The 20,387-nt window shown below is 46.9% G+C and overlaps 1 protein-coding gene across 1 annotated transcript; it reads right to left on the reverse strand.

Annotated features, from left to right (window-relative positions):
• Window positions 1–543: 543 nt before the first annotated feature.
• Window positions 544–13,367, reverse strand: LOC129402037 (patr class I histocompatibility antigen, A-108 alpha chain-like). The gene is made up of 7 exons (XM_055126326.1): window positions 13,301–13,367; window positions 12,749–13,015; window positions 12,295–12,573; window positions 1,972–2,247; window positions 1,740–1,853; window positions 1,283–1,315; window positions 544–997 (listed from the first exon to the last, which is right to left on the reverse strand). The coding sequence occupies exons 1-7, from the start codon at window positions 13,365–13,367 to the stop codon at window positions 993–995; spliced, it is 1,041 nt and encodes a 346-aa protein (XP_054982301.1). The 3' UTR covers window positions 544–992.
• Window positions 13,368–20,387: the final 7,020 nt, after the last annotated feature.

Genomic DNA, 20,387 nt, shown 5'->3' on the forward strand with positions numbered 1-20,387 from the left:
AACCGCTGTGCTATCGCTCCATCCCACACCTTCTACTTTAAACCCCACTAAATGTGCTACACTTGGAATCTTAGTGGTGTGAGGTAAGACATGTTGGGAGACTACAAATGCAGCCAGAGGTCCAGGGGAAAAGTTTATCTCATGGGTGAGGCTCTGCCCAAGAGAAACATTTGCAGTTTGAGGCAATTGACGCTTGTCTGTAAACTCAAGTTAAAATTTACAATAATATATTGTTCTCATGTGTTGGGTTTGTTGTGGGTCACACAATCTCTGGGATATGGAATGTAGAAAATTTTTAAATAGAACGACACACTGGGATTTCAGGAGATGACACAGGGGTTAGAGGGAGCCTGAGCTACAGAACAGGGGGAGGCGCTTACCTTGCATGTGGCCAACCTAGATCTGATCCCCATATGGTTCCCTGGGCCTGCCAGGAGTGATTCGTGAGTGCAGAACCCGGATTGCGCCCTCCTCCCCGAAAGGCAAAAAAGGAGTTAGAGGTGCACCAAAGCCCACAATGACTAAGACAGAGATAGACTGGGCACACCTCTGTCCCCTCCCTTTCCCTCTCAGCCTCGCCGGTCACATGTGGGACAGACTCAAATCAAAACAGAAAACACATGGACGGTTTCAAGATTTTAATTTTTTTCTTCTCAAATTTCAGGGATTTCCTTTATTAACTCTCAACCCCACAAAACAGGAATTAGAAAAATGCAAACCAGATGCTGATTTCAGTAAGGGAGAAACATTATTCAGGAGAACAAGAAGCCAACACAGATGGAGACGGCTGAGTCCTGTCTCTGCTGGCACAGCCCAGAGCATCAGGGAAGAGAACGCAGGTCAGTGTGGAGGGCCCGGTGGGCAGGGGTGAGTCAGTCTCCCCTCTCAGTGTGTGACAGGACACAGACACACTCAGGTCCCAGGGCAGAAAGAGAATCAGCAGTTCTTGACTCACAACACTAGGATGTGAGGAACCCAGCGGGGCAGCTGTCTCACACTGTGAGAGAAAAGAATGAAGAGACCCAGGTGAGTGACAGAAGTGGTGACATCCTGAGCAAGCTCCCAGCATCCCGCTCAAAGAACCCACAAACCCAGTCCTGTCCCCTCTACGCAGTCCCGCCCACTCCAGCCTCCAGTCTCACCTCTAGGGTTCGAGAGAGACTCATCAGAGGTCAGAGCCCCAGGGGGTGGGACTAGAGGAGGAACTAGGGGTGCAGGAGCTCCCCATGGGCTCCGGTCTCTGTCTCCAGGATTCCAGGGCCCCAGCCCTGCCCACACTTACTTGCAGCCTGAGTGTACTGTCCTCCTTCCTCACCTGTGGGAAGGAAACATCCAGGGAAGGTCGGGGAGAGCACTGAGTCCTGAGGCCATAGAGCAGCTCTCTAGGCCCGGACCCCGGGAAGCGTCAGAAGTCTGAAGACTGAGGGCAGGACCAGGAAACACGCAGGAATGAGACGCTCCAGGACTGAGCAGCCTCTCCTGGTGGTTTGTGCTCACAGGACAGTCCCTGTGACCTGGGATTCTGGGAACCAGGTTCACCCCAAGATTATGGAGGTGAAAGTGTCTTTCCTGAGCAAACCTGAGAATGGCACACACAGGGGAGTGTGAGAAACAGCACAGGGGCGGGTGGTGCTCCCGCTAATGAGGCAGGAGAACTAATATGGGGAGAGACCCCAAAGTGAGGCAAGACTCAAGACTTGCCATGTTGGACAGATTCCCAAAACCCACCCCCATCTTACCTGAGCACTTCCTCCTGTGGATCACAGCTGCCACCACAGCTCCAGTGACCACAGCCCCGAGAGCCAGGCCGACAATGATGCCCACAGTGAGGAGGGTGGGCTGAGAAGGGGGCTCTGGGAAGGGAGGAAGGAGAGGGTCTGACCCCAGCCCCAGCCTCACCCTCAACAGTTCCCCAGAGGGGCCAACCTTGATTCCCTGAGAACAAGCTCTGTGCCCAGTCCCCCTCCTCACCCCATCTCAGGGTGACAGGCTCCGGCAGCCCCTGGTGCTGCACACGGCACGTGTATCTCTGCTCCTCTCCAGAAGGCACCACCACAGCCGCCCACTTCTGGAAGGTTCCATCCCCTGAAGGCCTGGTCTCCACCAGCTCTGTGTCCTGAGTCAGGTCCTCCCCATCACGCTGCCAGGTCAGGGTGATCTCGGCAGGGTAGAAGCCCAGGGCCCAGCACCTCAGGGTGACCTCCCGGTCAGAGAAGGGGTGGCAGGTGATGTGTCTTCTGGGGGCATCTGAGAAGGAAAAATGAGAAAATTCACACCTTTGGTCACTTCCACAATGAGGTTGAACAGGATAATTGGTTTGGAATAGGAGGTAAAAATCCAGACACAAACTTGGCTGGGGAAACTGATAAAATCCTATTCCTTGGAAAGTTCTAAAATAGGGTTTGGGGCCCTCCCGTCCCCCGCTTCCCGCCGAACGGGGTCCCCGACCTCCTGCAGCTGCCCCGCCCCGTGTCCTGCGTGTCCCGTCTCCCGATCCGCTCTCCAACTGCGGCCTGCCCACCCAGGTACCGTCACTGACTCTCGGCCACGCCCTCCAAACCCCCGCTTCCCGCCAAACGGGGTCCCCGACCTCCTGCAGCTGCCCCGCCCCGTGTCCTGCGCGTCCTGCCTGGCTAACAGGAAGACACTGGGGTCGTGGCCTGAATCTTAGGGGGCGTGGCCTCCTGTCGGAGCGGCCAACGCTAAAACGGCCGCAGTAATTCTTTGTTACCTCAGCATAATAGTTACTGTCTATTTCTTTGAAAATCACTTTAGCCATCTCAAACACTGATGCAAAATATCCATTAGCTTAGTTTGACACTATAAAAGCTGTCAGTGAATAAGGGAAGTTTAGCATAAGCAGAGCCCCTCCTTTCCTCAGCAAGAGGGAACAAGAATAGATAACTACAAAGTTCCAACTCAATACTTCCGTAACAATATGAAGAAGCAGCGAAAATCCCCTCCACGAAGAGAGGGAGAAGAAAAGATTCCAGAAACATCAACGGGGGCTACTCACATCTACGACCTCTCAGATAAACAATTCAGAGAGGAGATCTGTAGGAGAGTCGACCTACTCCAAGCAACCATGGAACAGACATCCAATAAATTAAGGGAGGAGATGAATGAAGCACTGCAACGGTCTACCAAGAAAATCCAGGAAGAAATGAGAGCAGAAATCTCAAACCTACGAACGGAAGTCACACAAATAAAGGAATCGGTAGATGAATTAAAAATCTCACTAGATGCCCTCAACAGTAGAATGACTACAGCTGAAGACAGAATCAGCGGCCTGGAAGATGAGCTGCAGAAAGCTTATAGACAACAACAAATCATGGCCAAAGACCTCAAAATGGCTATAGAGCGAATCAGAGCCCTGGGGGATGACTTCAAGAGGAACAACATTAGAATCATTGGAGTACCAGAACCACAGGGAAGTAACCCCAATGAAAAAAACACAGTCAAAGACATGATTGCTAAGAAATTCCCAGAGCTGGAGAAGGCAGGCATCCAGATACAAGGAGTCCGAAGAGTACCAGCAAAAAGAGACCCGAATAAAAAGACTCCAAGGCATATCATAGTCAGAATGATGGATGCTATGGATAGAGACACAATTCTGCAAGCAGCAAGGTCAAAGAAGGAAATCACATACAAAGGAGCACCCCTCAGATTTACAGCAGACCTGTCAGAGGAAACCCTCCGAGCCCAAAGACAATGGTGGGACATAGTGAAAAAACTCAACGAAATGAATGCCTCACCAAGAATACTTTATCCGGCTAAACTCTCACTCAAACTTGAAGGAACCATACACTATTTCTCGGATAAACAACAGCTCAGGAGCTTCATAGACTCAAAACCAAACTTGAAAGAAGGTCTAAAGGGGCTACTGTAAGACAAGGAGGAGCCCCATAAAAACAACAAATACCACAGAAATATGACACAAAATCCTATCACAATAATCTCTCTCAATGTCAATGGCCTAAATGCACCTATCAAGAGACACAGAGTGGCAAAATGGATCCGGAAATTAAACCCAACATTCTGCTGCCTGCAAGAAACACACCTGAACAAACAGAGTAAACATAGACTCAAAGTCAAAGGATGGAAAACAATCCTGCAAGCAAACAACTCCCTTAAAAAAGCTGGAGTGGCCATCCTGGTATCCGACAACATAGACTTCAGGTTGAAAAAGATTAAAAGGGACAGCGAAGGTCATTTTCTATTTATCAAAGGATATGTAGAACAGGAAGAAATCACACTCTTAAAAGTATACGCTCCTAACGAACGACCGGCTAAATATTTAAAACAACTCCTAACAGACTTCAAAGAGGACATCAGTAACAGCACAACAGTAGTCGGAGACTTCAATACAGCCTTATCGCCTCTAGATAGATCGACAAGAACAAAACTCAACAAGGAAACAATGACTCTGAAAGAATAAATTGAAGAGAGAGGCCTAATAGACCTATACAGGGCCTTACACCCCAAAAAGAAAGAATACACATTCTTTTCCAGTGCACATGGAACATTTTCTAAAATAGACCATGTACTGGGCCCCAGAACATACCTCAATAGAATAGGAAAAATAGAAATTGTATCAAACATCTTTTCAGACCACGATGCGCTGAAGATAGAAGCTAACCACTCACCGACACGGAGAACCAAATCAAACACCTGGAAATTAAACAATTCAATGTTGAACAATGAGTGGGTAAGGAAGGAAATCAAGGAAGAAATCAAAAGATACTTAGAAACAAATGAGAAGGAAGACACGAGCTACCAAATACTATGGGACGCAGCTAAAGCTGTGTTAAGGGGAAAATTTATAGCTCTCCAAGCATTCCTCAGGAAGGAAGAAAGGGCCCACATAGATAGCTTGACTTCACGACTCAAGACCTTAGAAAGGGACCAGAAAAAGGAACCCAAACCAGACCGAAGGAAAGAAATAATAAAAATTAGAGCAGAAATTAACGACATCGAAACCAAAAAAACAATCCGAAAGATCAATGAAACAAAGAGCTGGTTCTTCGAGAAAATAAATAATATTGATAAACCGCTAACAAGACTCACAAAGAAAGAAAAAGAGAGAGCCCTAATAAATCGAATCAGAAATGAAAAGGAGAACATCATGACAGAAACCAGTGAGATACAAAAGATCATTAGAGACTACTTTGAAGGCCTATACGCCACAAAACAGGAGAACCTAAAAGAAATGGATGAATTCCTTGACTCCTACAATCTCCCAAGACTGAACAAAGAAGACTTGGAATACCTGAATAGACCCATCAATGTTAAGGAAATTGAAACTGTAATCAAAAATCTCCCCAAAAACAAAAGCCCAGGCCCAGATGGTTTCACCGGTGAATTCTTCCAAACATTTCAAGACCTGTTGCCAGTTCTCCTCAAACTTTTCCAGGAAATTGAAAAAAAAGGAACTCTCCCAAACAGTTTCTATGAAGCATACATCTTCCTAATACCAAAAGCAAACAAAGACACCACTAAGAAAGAAAATTACAGACCAATATCCCTGATGAACACCGATGCGAAGATTCTCAACAATATATTAGCAAATAGAATCCAGCAACTCATCAAAAAGATCATACATCATGACCAAGTGGGATTCATTCCGGGGATGCAAGGATGGTTTAACATTCAGAAATCAATCAACATAATCAATCATATCAACAAAAGTAAAGATAAAAACCATATGATCATATCAATAGATGCAGAGAAAGCATTTGACAAGATCCAACATCCTTTCATGAGGAAAACCCTCACCAAAATGGGGTTTGGAGGAACTTTCCTCAAAATAGTCGAAGCCATCTACCACAAGCATACGGCAAGCATTATCCTCAATGGGGAAAAACTAATGGCCTTTCCTCTGAGATCGGGCACAAGACAAGGATGCCCACTCTCACCACTCCTCTTCAATATAGTACTGGAAGTACTTGCGATAGCTATTAGACAAGAAAAAGATATTAAGGGCATCCAGATAGGAAAGGAAGAAATCAAACTCTCACTATTTGCAGACGACATGATACTATATCTAGAGAAGCCTATAGCCTCTACTAAGAAACTCTTAGAAACAATAGACTTATACAGTAAAGTTGCAGGCTACAAAATCAATACCCAAAAATCCATGGCCTTCATATATGCAAACAATGAGGCAGAGGAAAGGGACATGAAAAAAGCAATCCCATTCACAATCGTGCCCCAGAAAATCAAGTACCTCGGAATCAGCTTAACCAAGGAAGTAAAAGACCTTTACAAAGAAAACTACAAAACGCTACTCCATGAAATCAAAGAGGACATGAGGAAATGGAAACATATACCCTGCTCGTGGATAGGGAGAATCAATGTTGTCAAAATGGCAATACTCCCCAAAGCATTATACAGATTCAATGCGATCCCTATAAGTATACCCATGACATTCTTCAAAGAAATGGATCAAGCAATCCTAAAATTCATATGGAATAACAAACGTCCAAGGATAGCTAAAACAATTCTTGGGAAAAAGATTATGGGAGGCATCACCCTCCCCAACCTCAAACTTTACTACAAAGCAGTAACAATTAAAACAGCATGGTACTGGAACAAAGGCAGAGCCGTAGACCAATGGAACAGGGTGGAATATCCCTACACACAACCCCAAATGTATGATCATCTAATCTTTGATAAGGGAGCAAGAGATGTGAAGTGGAGCAAGGAAAGCCTCTTTAACAAATGGTGCTGGCACAACTGGACAACCACATGCAAAAAAATGGGTTTAGACCTTGACCTGACACCATGCACAAAAGTCAGATCAAAATGGATTAAAGACCTCAACATTAGACCACAAACCATAAGGTACATTGAAGACAAGGTCGGCAAAACCCTCCACGATATTGAAGATAAAGGTATCTTCAAAGGTGACACGGAACTAAGCAATCTAGTAAAAACAGAGATCAACAAATGGGACTACATTAAACTAAAAAGCTTCTGCACCGCAAGAGATACAGTGACCAGAATCCAAAGACTATCCACAGAATGGGAAAGGATATTTACACAATACCCATCAGATAAGGGGTTGATATCAATGGTATATAAAGCACTGGTTGAACTCTACAAGAAGAAAACATCCAACCCCATCAAAAAATGGGGCGAAGAAATGAACAGAAACTTTACCAAGGAAGAAATACGAATGGCCAAAAGGCACATGAAAAAGTGCTCTGCATCACTAATCATCAGAGAGATGCAGATCAAAACAACCATGAGATACCACCTCACACCACAGAGATTAGCACACATCCAAAAGAACAAAAGCAACCGCTGTTGGAGAGGATGTGGGGAGAAAGGGACCCTTCTTCACTGCTGGTGGGAATGCCGACTGGTGCAGCCCTTCTGGAAAACAATTTGGACGATTCTCAAAAAATTAGATATTGAATTCCCATTTGACCCAGCAATACCACTGCTGGGAATATATCCCAGAGAGGCAAAAAAGTACAATCGAAACAACATCTGCACATGTATTTTCATCGCAGCACTGTTTACAATAACCAGAATCTGGAAAAAACCCGAATGCCCCAAAACGGATGACTGGTTGAGGAAACTTTGGTACATCTATACAATGGAATACTATGCAGCTGTTAGAAAAAAGGAAGTCAAGAATTTTGTAGTTAAGTGGATGGGCATGAAAAGTTTCATGCTGAGTGAAATGAGTCAGAAAGAGAGAGACAGACATAGAAAGACTGCACTCATCTATGGTATATAGAATATCAGAGTGGGAGACTAATACCCAAGAACTGTAGAAATAAGTACCAGGAGGTTGACCCCATGGCTTCGAGGCTGGCCTCACGTTCCGGGGAAAGGGCAACTCAGAGAAGCGATCACCAACTACATTGTAGTCGGAAGGCCATGTGGGGGAAGGGAGTTGCGGGCTGAATGAGGGCTAGAGACTGAGCACAGCGGCCACTCAACAGCTTTATTGCAAACCACAACAGCTAATTAGAGAGAACAGAAGGGAATGCCCTGCCACAGTGGCAGGGTGGGTTGGGGGGGAGATGGGATTGGGGAGGGTGGGAGGGACGCTGGGTTTACGGGTGGTGGAGAATGGGCACTGGTGAAGGAATGGGTTCCCGAACTTTGTATGAGGGAATTATAAGCACAAAAGTGTATAAATCTGTAACTGTAAAAAAAAAAAAAGAAGAAGAAGAAAGTTTAGAGCACTACAAGCATTAATCAGAAAGGAAGAAAGGGCCCACATAGATAGCTTTTCTTCACAGCATAAGTTCTTGAAAATGGCAAACAAAATGAGTCAAAAGCAGGAAGGAGGAAGGAAATAATATAACATAGAGCAGAAAACAAGCTGGAATTCCCGCAAAAAAATAACCTTTTTTTTAAAGATCAATGAAATCAAGAGCTTGTTCTTTGGGTTTTTTTTTAAATAATTTTTTAGTAGTTCACAATATTTCATTACATTTAATATTCAAACACCAATCCCACCACCATCACACCTTCCCATCACCATATTTCAGATGTTTCCATTCCAAACCTTAATCACAAACCAAAATAATATGTCTTTATTGTTTGTTATGAAAAACCACAGAAAACACTACAAAAAAAGTGTCCTTAGAGCAAAGAGTGTGGAGATTGTTGTATTTCACCCAGGGGACATTAAGTCCTTCTATAAGAAATCACTTACATGTTGTTAAAGGTTGAACTTTGTGTGCTTTTTATATATATATATATATATATATATATATATATATAGGTAGATATATATATATATCACTTGTATCACTTGCCATCACATTGCTCATCAATTTGCTCAAGCGGGCGCCAGTAATGTCTCCATTTGTCCCTGTTGTGTGCTAGTGTAGCCCAATGGCATCTGCTTGCTCCAGGAATGCAAATAGCATCAAACAGTTCATTTAAGGTCTTGACAAAGAAGTCCAACCATCTCATAGGTGGGCGGCCAGGCGTTCTTTTGATATCCCGTGGAATCCAGTCGGTAACAGCTCTACTCCAGAGGTCGTCTCCAAACTGCTTTACATGTCCAGCCCATCTGATTTTCAACACCTTGGCAAACGAGGCAGCCAATCGTGGACAGAGGTTGGAACTCCGGATTCCTTCTCTCACTTGAGTGAGACGTGTTACTCCAAGCATAGCTCTTTCGATTCCTCTTTGGGAGACCCGAATAGGGTTTTCATCTGTTTTCATAGGATCCAGGTCTCTGAGGCGTATGTTGGTGCAGGAAGAACGGTGGAGTCAAAAAGATGTGCCCAGAGCCAGTTTCTTCGTCCTCTTAACAACTTCTTCGATGCTCTTGAAGGTGTTCCATGCCGCTCTCTTCCTTCTGTGCAGCTCTGGTGCCAAGTCGTTCATTATGTTGAGTTCTCAACCTAGGTACACATAACTGCTGCATTCAGAGATGTTTGTTCCATTGAGAGCAAATGGAACATCAGGAACTGGTTCATTTATATATATCTGTAAAAAAAAAATGTATATTTCCAAGATTGGTTACCTCCTACTTTGAACCCTATCAAACATGGTGTGGTAATCTTGGAGTATGGGTAGGGTGTGTGGTTTGAAGTATTACGTGACCATCGAAGCAGCCTTTAGGTAAAGGAAGAGTTTCACTTGTGGGTATGCTCTGCCCAAGCATGTGGAGAGCAGCCGTGAGCATGGCGACGGCTGGGTTCTGGAGGTTTTCAGCTGCCAGGGCTATGTCCCTTGGGGCGGGGAGGGGTCTCACCCACCCCCTCTAGGGTGCCCCAAGTGAAACAGCCTGGTGTAGGGTCCAGCGGCTGATTATGGCAAGCGTCATGTTATGCTCCCTTCCAGGAGAGAAGGACGTGAGATTTGGATGGTGACTGATGATGAAATTATCTGGTGTCAGCCAGAGGTGGCTTATGGGTGTGACTGCTGAGTCACCGGAGACAGGGGGGTATGGGCAGAGGATCTCCGTTCCCCATTCCCTTGATCAAAGAGTCCTCAGTCACAAAGATCCTCATACCTAGGTTTTTCTGGAGATTCACTCATGTGTGAGGCTTAGCCCGAACATGTGGAGAGCAGCCGTGAGCATGAGGAACTTGTTCTTTAAAAAAAATAAGTAAGATTGATAAGCCACTAGCAATGGAAACATAAATAAATGGATCGAGCAATCCTAAAGTTCATATGGAACAACAAACGCTCACGGATAGCTAAAACAATTCTTGGGGAAAAGACGATGGGAGGTATCACTCTCCCCAACCTCAAACTTTACTACAAAGCAGTAACAATTAAAACAGCATGGTACTGGAACAGAGGCAGAGCCATAGACCAATGGAACAGGGCGGAATATCCCTACACACAACCCCAAATGCATGATCATCTAATCTTTGATAAGGGAGCAAGAGATGTGAAGTGGAGCAAGGAAAGCCTCTTTAACAAATGGTGCTGGCACAACTGGACAACCACATGCAAAAAAATGGGCTTAGACTTTGACCTGACACCATGCACAAAAGTCAGATCAAAATGGATTAAAGACCTCAACATTAGACCACAAATCATAAGGTACATTGAAGACAAGGTCGGCACAACCCTCCACGATATTGAAGATAAAGGTATCTTCAAAGGTGACACGGAACTAAGCAATCTAGTAAAAACAGAGATCAACAAATGGGACTACATTAAACTAAAAAGCTTCTGCACCGCAAAAGATACAGTGACCAGAATCCAAAGACTATCCACAGAATGGGAAAGGATATTTACACAATACACATCAGATAAGGGGTTGATATCAATGGTATATAAAGCACTGGTTGAACTCTACAAGAAGAAAACATCCAACCCCATCAAAAAATGGGGCGAAGAAATGAACAGAAACTTTACCAAGGAAGAAATACAAATGGCCAAAAGGCACATGAAAAAGTGCTCTACATCACTAATCATCAGAGAGATGCAGATCAAAACAACCATGAGATACCACCTCACACCACAGAGACTAGCACACATCCAAAAGAACAAAAGCAACCGCTGTTGGAGAGGATGTGGGGAGAAAGGGACCCTTCTACACTGCTGGTGGGAATGCCGACTGGTTCAGCCCTTCTGGAAAACAATATGGACGATTCTCAAAAAACTAGAGGTTGAGCTCCCATTTGACCCAGCAATACCACTGCTGGGAATATATCCCAGAGAGGCAAAAAAGTATAATCGAAATGACATCTGCACATGTATGTTCATCGCAGCACTGGTTTACAATAGCCAGAATCTGGAAAAAACCTGAATGCCCTAGAATGGATGACTGGTTGAAGAAACTTTGGTACATCTATACAATGGAATACTATGCAGCTGTTAGAAAAAAGGAGGTCATGAATTTTGTATTTAAGTGGATCGGCATGAAAAGTTTCATGCTAAGTGAAATGAGTCAGAAAGAGAGAGACAGACATAGAAAGATTGCACTCATCTATGGCATATAGAATAACAGAGTGGGAGACTAACACCCAAGAATTGTAGAAATACGTACCAGGAGGTTGACTCCATGGCTTGGAGGCTGACCTCACATTCTGGGGAAAGAGCAACTCAGAGAAGGGATCACCAACTATAATATAGTCGAAGGCCATGCAGGGGAAGGGAGTTGCGGGCTGAATGAGGGCTAGAGACTGAGCACAGTGGCCACTCAACACCTTTATTGCAAACCTCAACAGCTAATTAGAGAGAGAGAACAGAAGGGAATGCCCTGCCACAGTGGCAGGGTGGGGTGGAGGCAGATGGGATTGGGGAGGGTGGGAGTTATGCTGGGTTTACTGGTGGTGGAGAATGGGCACTGGTGAAGGGATGGGTTCCCAAACTTTGTATGAGGGAAGCATAAGCACAAAAGTGTATAAATCTGTAACTGTACCCTCACGGTGGTTCACTAATTAAAAATAAATAAATTTAAAAAAATAGGGTTTGGGAAGGAGGTTAGGGTCTCTCAGGAGAAACCGACTCTGTCCTGCCCTGGGTGGAGGGTGAGTGACTGAGAGAAGCAGGAGTCAGAGCTGAGATCTGAGAGAGTTCACAGGTGGCTGCCGGGCCCCGGGGAACCCACATTCGTTATTTCAGAGAAGGTCGCCCCTCCTTCACGGACAGTTGGGTTCCTCACGTTCCTGAGGACACAGGGTGGCCTGAGGGGAGGGCCGGTCTTTGGTACAGAACATGGAAACCAGGGGGGTCCGTCCCTCTCCTGACAGAAGAAGGGGCGCTGTTCGGACACTGAACCCCACTATGCCCCCCCTTGTTTGGAGTCAGCCCCGCCTATGGGTGGTCAGGGGTCGTCACCACCCGGGGACCCGGTACCTGCGCGCAGCAGCGTGTCCTTCCCCTTCTTCAGGAATTCAAGGAGTCCCCGCACGCACTCCCCCTCCAGGTAGTTCCTGCTGTACTCAGCCACACGCCCCTGCTCCCACTTGCGCTGGGTTCTCCAAGCCTGCGTGCCCGCCGCCGCCGTCCAGGAGCGCAGGTCCTCGTTCAGGGCGAGGTAGTCGGCGCCGTCGTAGGAGTATTGACTGTACCCGCGCAGGAGGCGCCCGTCGGACCCCACTTCGCAGCTGGTCATCCACTGGATGGTGTGAGAGTCTGACCCGCCCGCACAGATTAACCCCGAACCGAAAACGAAACCGGGGCCCGGTCCCCGCGGCGCCTCCCGGTCAGGGGTCCGGGGCGGGTCCCTCAGCCTCGGGGACGCTCGGACCCGCCTCGGGGCGACCCGGCCCGTCCCCGCGTTGGCTCGTCCCTGCCCGGCCGCGCTCACCCGCCTCGCTCTGGTTGTAGTAGCCGCGCAGGATGTTCAGGTCCACTCGATAAACCTGTGCGGTATCCTTGGCTCTCCGCGTCTGCCCCTCCCAGTACTCAGGTCCCTCCTGCTCCACCCACGGCGCCCGCGGCTCGGCCCTCGGACTCGCCGAGTCGCTGTCGAAGCGCACGAACTGCGTGTCGTCCACGTAGCCGACGACAATGAAGCGGGGCTCCCCGCCGGGCCGGGACACGCCGGTGTAGACATACCGCAGGGAGTGGGGGCCTGGGGGAGGGGAAGGGGTGAGACCCGGCCCGCCCCGCCGACCCCCGCGCCCCGAGGCCAGGGTGAGGGAAAGGGAGGGGGCTCGGGAGACGGGAAGGGGGGAGGGACCGAGAAGGGCGAGACTTAGGGGCGCGGGGGGAGTTGGGGGTTGGGGGGACAAGGAGGAACATTTGGGGGCATCCGGGCAGGGAACCGGAGAAGCTCCTTCTCGGGGTCCTGCACATCAGTGCCTGGCAGTCCCCACCCTTCCCCCGCAACCAACTCCCCTCCCGACCCCGCACTCACCCGCCCGGGTCTGGGTCAGGGCCAGGGCCCCCGAGAGCAGCAGCAGGAGGGGTCGCAGCTCCCACATACTGAAGGAAGCAGGCGGGTTCTCACTCCCCCGGATTGCCGTCAATTTATAACCGGGAGCGTCGCGAACGCTGATTGGCTGATCTAGACAGCTATGCCCAATGGGAGTGAGGATTGGGGACGCGTCAGAAGTATCCGGGCAGAAAGCGCTGATACAGGTTGCGGAGGGAGAAGTGAAACTCTGGGGAGACCAGAAATCCCCAGGCCTGATCTCCCGCCCCCAACACCACCCTGGGGACACTGAAAGCCACATCTGGGACCTGGGACTTCGCCCTCTCACCTGCTCCCTCACCTGATCTTTGTGTCCTGTGTCCAGGGCTGAGACTGACTCATAGATTTTCCATGGTTTTCATTTTAGCATCTCGCTACAATCTTACAAGTTTGCAAGGACCCCAGAGATGCTTCTGTGCGTTCAGGTTATGCCTGTCAGTGTTTGCCGTGCAAGGAATCTGAGTTAAAGACCCTTTATTGTTGGTGGTGATGATTTTTTTTTTTCGGGGGGGTGGCTTTTGGCCACACCAGGCAGCGCTCAGGAGGAACTCTGGCCCTGGGCTCAGGGATCACTCTTGGGAGGTTCATGGGACCATATGTGGTGCCCTGGATCAAACGCGTGCTGGCCCCATGCAAGGCAAGCACCTTACCTTCTGTAATAGCTCTCCTGCAGAGTTAAAGCCTGAAAATGACTTCAACTGGGATAATATCAACAACAGATTAATGCTAACAGGAAGTCTTTTGGGGGGAGGGGAAGGGGTCACATCCAGTGATGCTCACTGTCTCTGTACTCAGGAATTACTCCTGGCAGCGCTCAGGGGAGCATATGGGATGCAGGCAATAGAACCTATTTCTGGCAAGGTGCAAGGCAAGCACCTTACCTGTTATACTACCTCACCAGCACTAGAAAGTTTTTTGAAGAAAAACTATATTAGATTTTGGCCGGGGACCAGCCCCAACTGAGCAGGTCTGGTCTATGGTTGCTATGAGGACTAAGAAAGAGTCAGAAATGGGAGCAAAAAGCATGCAGTGAGGGGCTCACAGCCTGTGGCCTGAGCCCTGACTCTTCTCTGTGAATCATATTTATTACTTAGAATCCATAATCATCAGAACAACATTCTTTGTGCAAATACCAAGAATTGTATATAATATAATGTATAGGATTTCTCAACTTGACTACAAGAAAGAGGTTTTAAAAGAGACCTGGGCCCTATGAAAACAGGAATAGAGGAATTGAAAGATCTATGCTTAGAATATCAAGTTTCACTCAAGTGAGCTAAGGAATTCAGAGTTCTCCATCAACGATCAAGAATCAGGGACACTGTCTCATTTGCCAAGGTGTCAAAAATCAAATGGGCCAGACACGTAATGTGATTCAGAGATGACCGCTGGACTAGAGCAGTTACCAACTGGATTCCATGGTACATCAAAAGACTGCGTGGCCACTCACCTATAAGATGGTCAGACTTCTTTGTCAAAACCCTGAACAAATGGTTTGAGGCTCTTCCTGTTCCTGGAGTGAGGAGGTACCACTGGGCTACACTAGCATGTGACAGGGATCAATGGAGATGTTACTGGTGCCCGCTCGAGCAAATCGAAGATCAATGGGATGACAAGTGATACAAGTGACAAGTGATGTTACTTTCTAGAACGTCCTTCATTTGGATTTTCTTATGTTTTCTGTTGACTTGATTATTTTTATCTGACTGGAAAGGGCATCAAAGCTAATTCACCCCTTTGTTGTTTTATATGTCTTTAACCTCTTTATTTAGAATTATTTCTAGGTACGTTATTCTTTTTGGGACTGGAGCGATAGCACAGTGGGTAGGGTGTTTGCCTTGCATGTGTCTGACCTGGTTTCAATTCCTCCATCCCTCTCGGAGAACCCGACAAGCTACCGATAGTATCCCACCCGCACTGCAGAGCTGGCAAGCTACCCGTGGCATATTCGATATTCCAAAAACAGTAACAACAAGTCTCATAATAGAAACGTTACTGGTGCCCGCTTGTGCAAATCGATGAACAACAGGATAACAGTGCTACAGTGATATAATTTGTCACTGTCACTGTCATCCCGTTGCTCATCAATTTGTTCGAGTGGGCACCAGTAACGTCTCTGTCTCTCATTGTGAGACTTATTGTTACTGTTTTTTGCATATTGGATACACCAAAGGGTAGCTTACCAGGCTCTATAATATAATATAATATAATATAATATAGTATAATATACAAGATAGACTTTTACACATCCAGGGCCTTAGTTCATGGGGAAAACCATCTTTGTAATGGGCTTTCTCAGGGGGAGATTCTTTCAGGAGTAAATGTAGAGATAGAGCAGATACAGAACCTCCCCTACACACACACACCCCGTTGCCGAGGTATATTGCACCTCTAGTGCAAGTATTCTGGGTTGAAAGGTTCCATAAAGGTCCCATAAAGAACCAAGGGGTCCCACAAGAACCTCTTGTCCATCTCCTTTATTTATCTAGTCCCCAACAGTTTTTCTTTTTTCAGCATAGAAATGGCCCAGTTCTTCAAGTAATCTTGAGAAGAACACCAAGCTCTGAATCTTCCATGTAGACCAATCAGGGCTGGGCTCTGGGCCCTCCTCAGAATGGGGTTGGGCAGATTCCCCAAACACCCCAGCCACCCTCCCCTGTCCAGGGCCAACAGCGCCCACCCACACCCAAAGTTTCAGGCATAGAAATGGCCCAGCTCCACACCTGAACCTCATCAAGCTGCCAAGCCACCAAATGCTTCCAGCTTCTGGGGCAACACCGCATTTATAGTAGTTTGAGCCATCTGACCCCAGCCCAGCAGGAAAACAGCAGGTTTGATAAAAAGTTGTGTAGGATATTGCAAAGCACAGTGTCCAAAAGGAGAGAGAGTGTGTGTGTGTGTGAGATAGAGAGAAGTAAAGCACCTGCCATAGAGGCAGGCAGGGGTGGGGAGTGGGGGGTGATGGGAGGGAACCCGGGGACACTGGTGCTGGAAATGTCCACTGGTGCAGGGATGGTGTGGGAATACTGTATGACTGAAATACAGTTATGAACAGCTTTGTAAGGATCTATCTCACAGTGATTCAATAAAACATTAAACAAATTGTTTTGTAGAAGCTCACCAAGCTCAGTGATAGTAACACAGAAGGCACAAAACATCCATTTAAAAACTCAGACACTCAGCTTTAGTAACATCCAGTAAACACTCAGACACTCAGTGTAGTAACACCGTTGTGAGATAAAACAATGATCACAGATTGACTTCTATTGATCTATTGACTGATATTCTCTTCTTGTAACAAGCAATATCACTGTAACTGTCATCCCGTTGTTCATCAATTTACTCGAGCAGGCACCAGTAATGTCTCTATTACACTCAGCCCTGAGATTTTAGCAGCCTCTCCTTACTCATCTTTCCCTATGATTGGAGGCTCTTTCAGGGTCAGGGGAATGAGACCTATTGTTACTGTTTTTGGCATATCAAATATGCCACAAGTAGCTTGCCAGTCTCTGTCGTGTGGGCGGGATACTCTCAGTGGCTTGCCAGGCTCCTGAGAGCAATATAAATTATTTTGTGCCCACCTGGGAGTCAGGCTTGTGGCTGGGAGGAATTGCTAGCGTGTGTGACCAAAATAATGAGCAGTGCAGCCAAGTGTGCCAACACCACAGCTGACATGTGCAACCTCAGAGTCAGAGTATGTGTGCGACCTCAGAGAGCCAGTCCACCTGTGTGACCGTAGAGAGCTAGAACTCAAGTGCCACCTCGTTCATCCCTGCAAGAACTGCCACAGCAAGGGAATTATTTAATGCTAGGAATAATTTCATGTTCTAGCATGTGTTGTAAGAGGCATGTGTTGAACTAAATTATTTTGTGCTTGCTTATAGGGCAGGGTGAGGGGCTGGGTGGGAAACACACTGGTGGTGGAATTGGCTTTGGAAACATGGACTTCCTGAAACACCTGTATAACAAACAACTTTGTAAATCGTGGTGCTTGCAGAAAGTCTCCCCTCAAAAAAAGTGCTTCAGGGGTTAAGGGGCACATGCAGCCGGGTTCTGTGTGGCACACACGGGCCTCAGAGCACCACAGGTGTGGCACTGGAGAACCCAGAGCTTAATCAGAGGCCTTCTGAGCACTGTTTGGAAGTCCCCACCCCCAAATAGGAAGGAAAAAGGACAAAACTAATTCAGAACATAAATAGTGTTGTAGAAGAGTGAATCCTTTACATTGTATGGATTTGAAGTGTCTTCTCTGACTGACTCATCAGAAACTAGCTGAATTTTCATATCTTCTCCTGCCTTTAATCTGTTGTTTTACATGACATATATGGAAATAATAAGCTTTATCCAAATATGTAGGTGTCTTTACCAACAAAATGGCATATCGGATTTTGGAAGGGAGGACATTGGGAACAACATATCCATCCTGTGGAATTTGGTATGTGGGCAGGTGGACATGGCTGTCAAAGAGATCCGAGTAGAAGTCATGAATAATCCTCTCCATCATCCTTCTGAAAGATGGTGATAGATCCATCAGGACGTTGGAGGGCAGTCATCTTGGTTTTGTAGTTGGCGAAGGACAGGCGAGCATTTCGAATACTTTTCCTGGCTTCTGCCGCATTGGTCAACACTGCTGCTCTTCTCTCTTTGAGGTCTTCCTTTATAGCTTCTCTGCACAGCTTTGCGAGCTTGGACATTAGCTTGTGGTTGCCTGAGGCTCGCGCCAAACCACGTTGACGAATGAGCTCAAGAGTTTCCAAAGACAGGCGTCTGTTCATGGCTTTCTCACTCTCAGCATTCTTTGCACAGTCATGGAGGTGCTGAACCAGTCTATCGTATTCCTTGTTGATGTTGTCAAGGACAACATCTTCCCATGTTGCTGCAATATGCCAAAGAGCTCTCAGTTGGTGGTCATTGTGGGAGTTGCCTTCTTAGACTTAAATTTTGCAGACCTTTATCCCCACTCTGTGAAGTAGAATTTTGCATGAAGGAGTCAGCACCTGGTCCGGACAAGGTCAGACCCGAACACCTGAAGAATCTGCTGCCAGTACTTATCAATACAATGGCTCAGCTCTTTACATGCTACCTGTCTGAATGCAAGTTTCTGTCTTAGTGGAAAACCAGTAGGACTGTTGTGTTGTACAAGAAGGGAGACATCCACGACATTGGCAACTATCGCCCAATCTGCCTGCTGTCTGTCATCTACAAGTTGTTCACTCGTGTCATCCTGAATAGAATAGGCAGAACGCTAGACAAAGAACAACCATGCGAGTAAGCCGGGTCCCAAGGGGGATTCAGCACAATAGACCATATCCACACAGTGACCAAACTCATTGAAGTTTTGCGAGAGTTCAAGATATCGCTCTATCTAATGTTCATTGACTTAAAGAAGGCCTTCAATTCTGTTGAGACTGAGGCGGTCATTGAAGCCCTAGCCAAACAGGGCGTTCAAACTCAGTATATCAAAATTCTCCTGTCAGGGTCCTGGCCATTAGACCCCGGCAAACTGGAGTATGATCCCCCAGTCACCGAACTTACTCCCTATAGGAGAGGGAGTGGGAAGGGAAGAAGCCTCTGCCCTGCCCCACTGCACACCGCGGCCACCCCACTGCCACCACCGAGAAAGAACCACGCAGAGGGGGGAGAGTTGGAGGTCAAGCAACTCTCATTTTTATTAAGCTCACATACCAATATTTAAAGAAGAAATTTTAGGGAGCAGTGGGCAGGATGGACATCTGGTTATCAGCTCTGGAGTAAACATTTTGCTGGGCCTTTTACAAATGTTAACTAATGATTTATGTTCCCCTCTTGTCAAGGCCGGGTATGCTTAGCTCAGACAAGTGGTGACTTTCAAGTTTCATCCCATTATCTCCTCAACCAGGGAGCCTTTCTGGGTGGAGTGTTGGCACAGGGCCTGTTTGAAGAGAGCCTGCTCCTGCTTGTAAGGGCAGGGGATTTGGCCAGGGTCTCAGGCTGGCTGCTGAGACCCCAACATCCTCCATGAGCTGTATTGTGGATTCACCACCAGGATATCACCATTCTACAAGGAAGTGATCATTGATGTAAAGAGAGGGGTTCAGCAGGGTGATACCATTTCACCAAAACTCTTCAGTGCCACCCTCGAGAACATCATGCGACGACTGGAATGGGAAGAAATGAGAGTGAAGGTAGACGGTTGGCAACTATATGACCACTGCTTCACTGATGACATCGTTCTCATAACAGCCAAGTGGCACAAATGCTGGCCGACTTCAACGGTGAGCGTAGAAAGGTCAGACTGGAGCTGAAATCTCACGAAGACAATGTTCATGAGAAATGGACTAGTTCCTGATGTTCCATTTGCCCTCAATGGAACGAACGTCTCCGAATGCAGCAGTTATGTATACCTAGGTCGAGAACCAACATGACAAACGAACTGGCACCCGAACAGCACAGGAGAAAGAGAGTGGCATGGAACGCCTTCAAGAGCATCAAAGAAGTTGTTAAGAGGACAAAGAACTTCCAGTTCCGGGCACATGTTTTCAACTCCACCATTCTTTCTGTACTAACATATGCCTCAAAAACCTGAGCCCTATGAAAACAGGATGAGAACGCTATTCAGGTATCTCAAAGAGGAATCGAAAGAGCTATGCTCGGAGTATCACATTTCATTCAATTGAGAAAACAAATCTGGAGTTCTGACCTCCATCAACGATCAAGAATCAGGGACACTGTCCCGTTTGCCAAGGCGTCGAAAATCAGATAGGCTGGACACATAATGTGATTTAGAGACCGCTGGACTAGAGCTGTTACTGACTGGATTGGATGTCAAAAGACCTTGTGGCTGCCCACCTACAAGATGGTCAGACTTCTTTGTCAAGACCCTGAATAAACGGTCTGAGGCTCTTAGTGTTCCTGGAGCAAGCACATGCCATTGGGCTACACTTAGCACATGACACGGACAAATGGAGACGTTACTGGTGCCCGCTCAAACAAATTGATGAACAATGAGATGTCAAGTGATACAAGTGATACAAGTGATCCTTTCCCTTTC

This window comes from Sorex araneus, chromosome 2, assembly GCF_027595985.1.
Source record: "Sorex araneus isolate mSorAra2 chromosome 2, mSorAra2.pri, whole genome shotgun sequence".
In the NCBI taxonomy this organism is placed as follows: domain Eukaryota; kingdom Metazoa; phylum Chordata; class Mammalia; order Eulipotyphla; family Soricidae; genus Sorex; species Sorex araneus.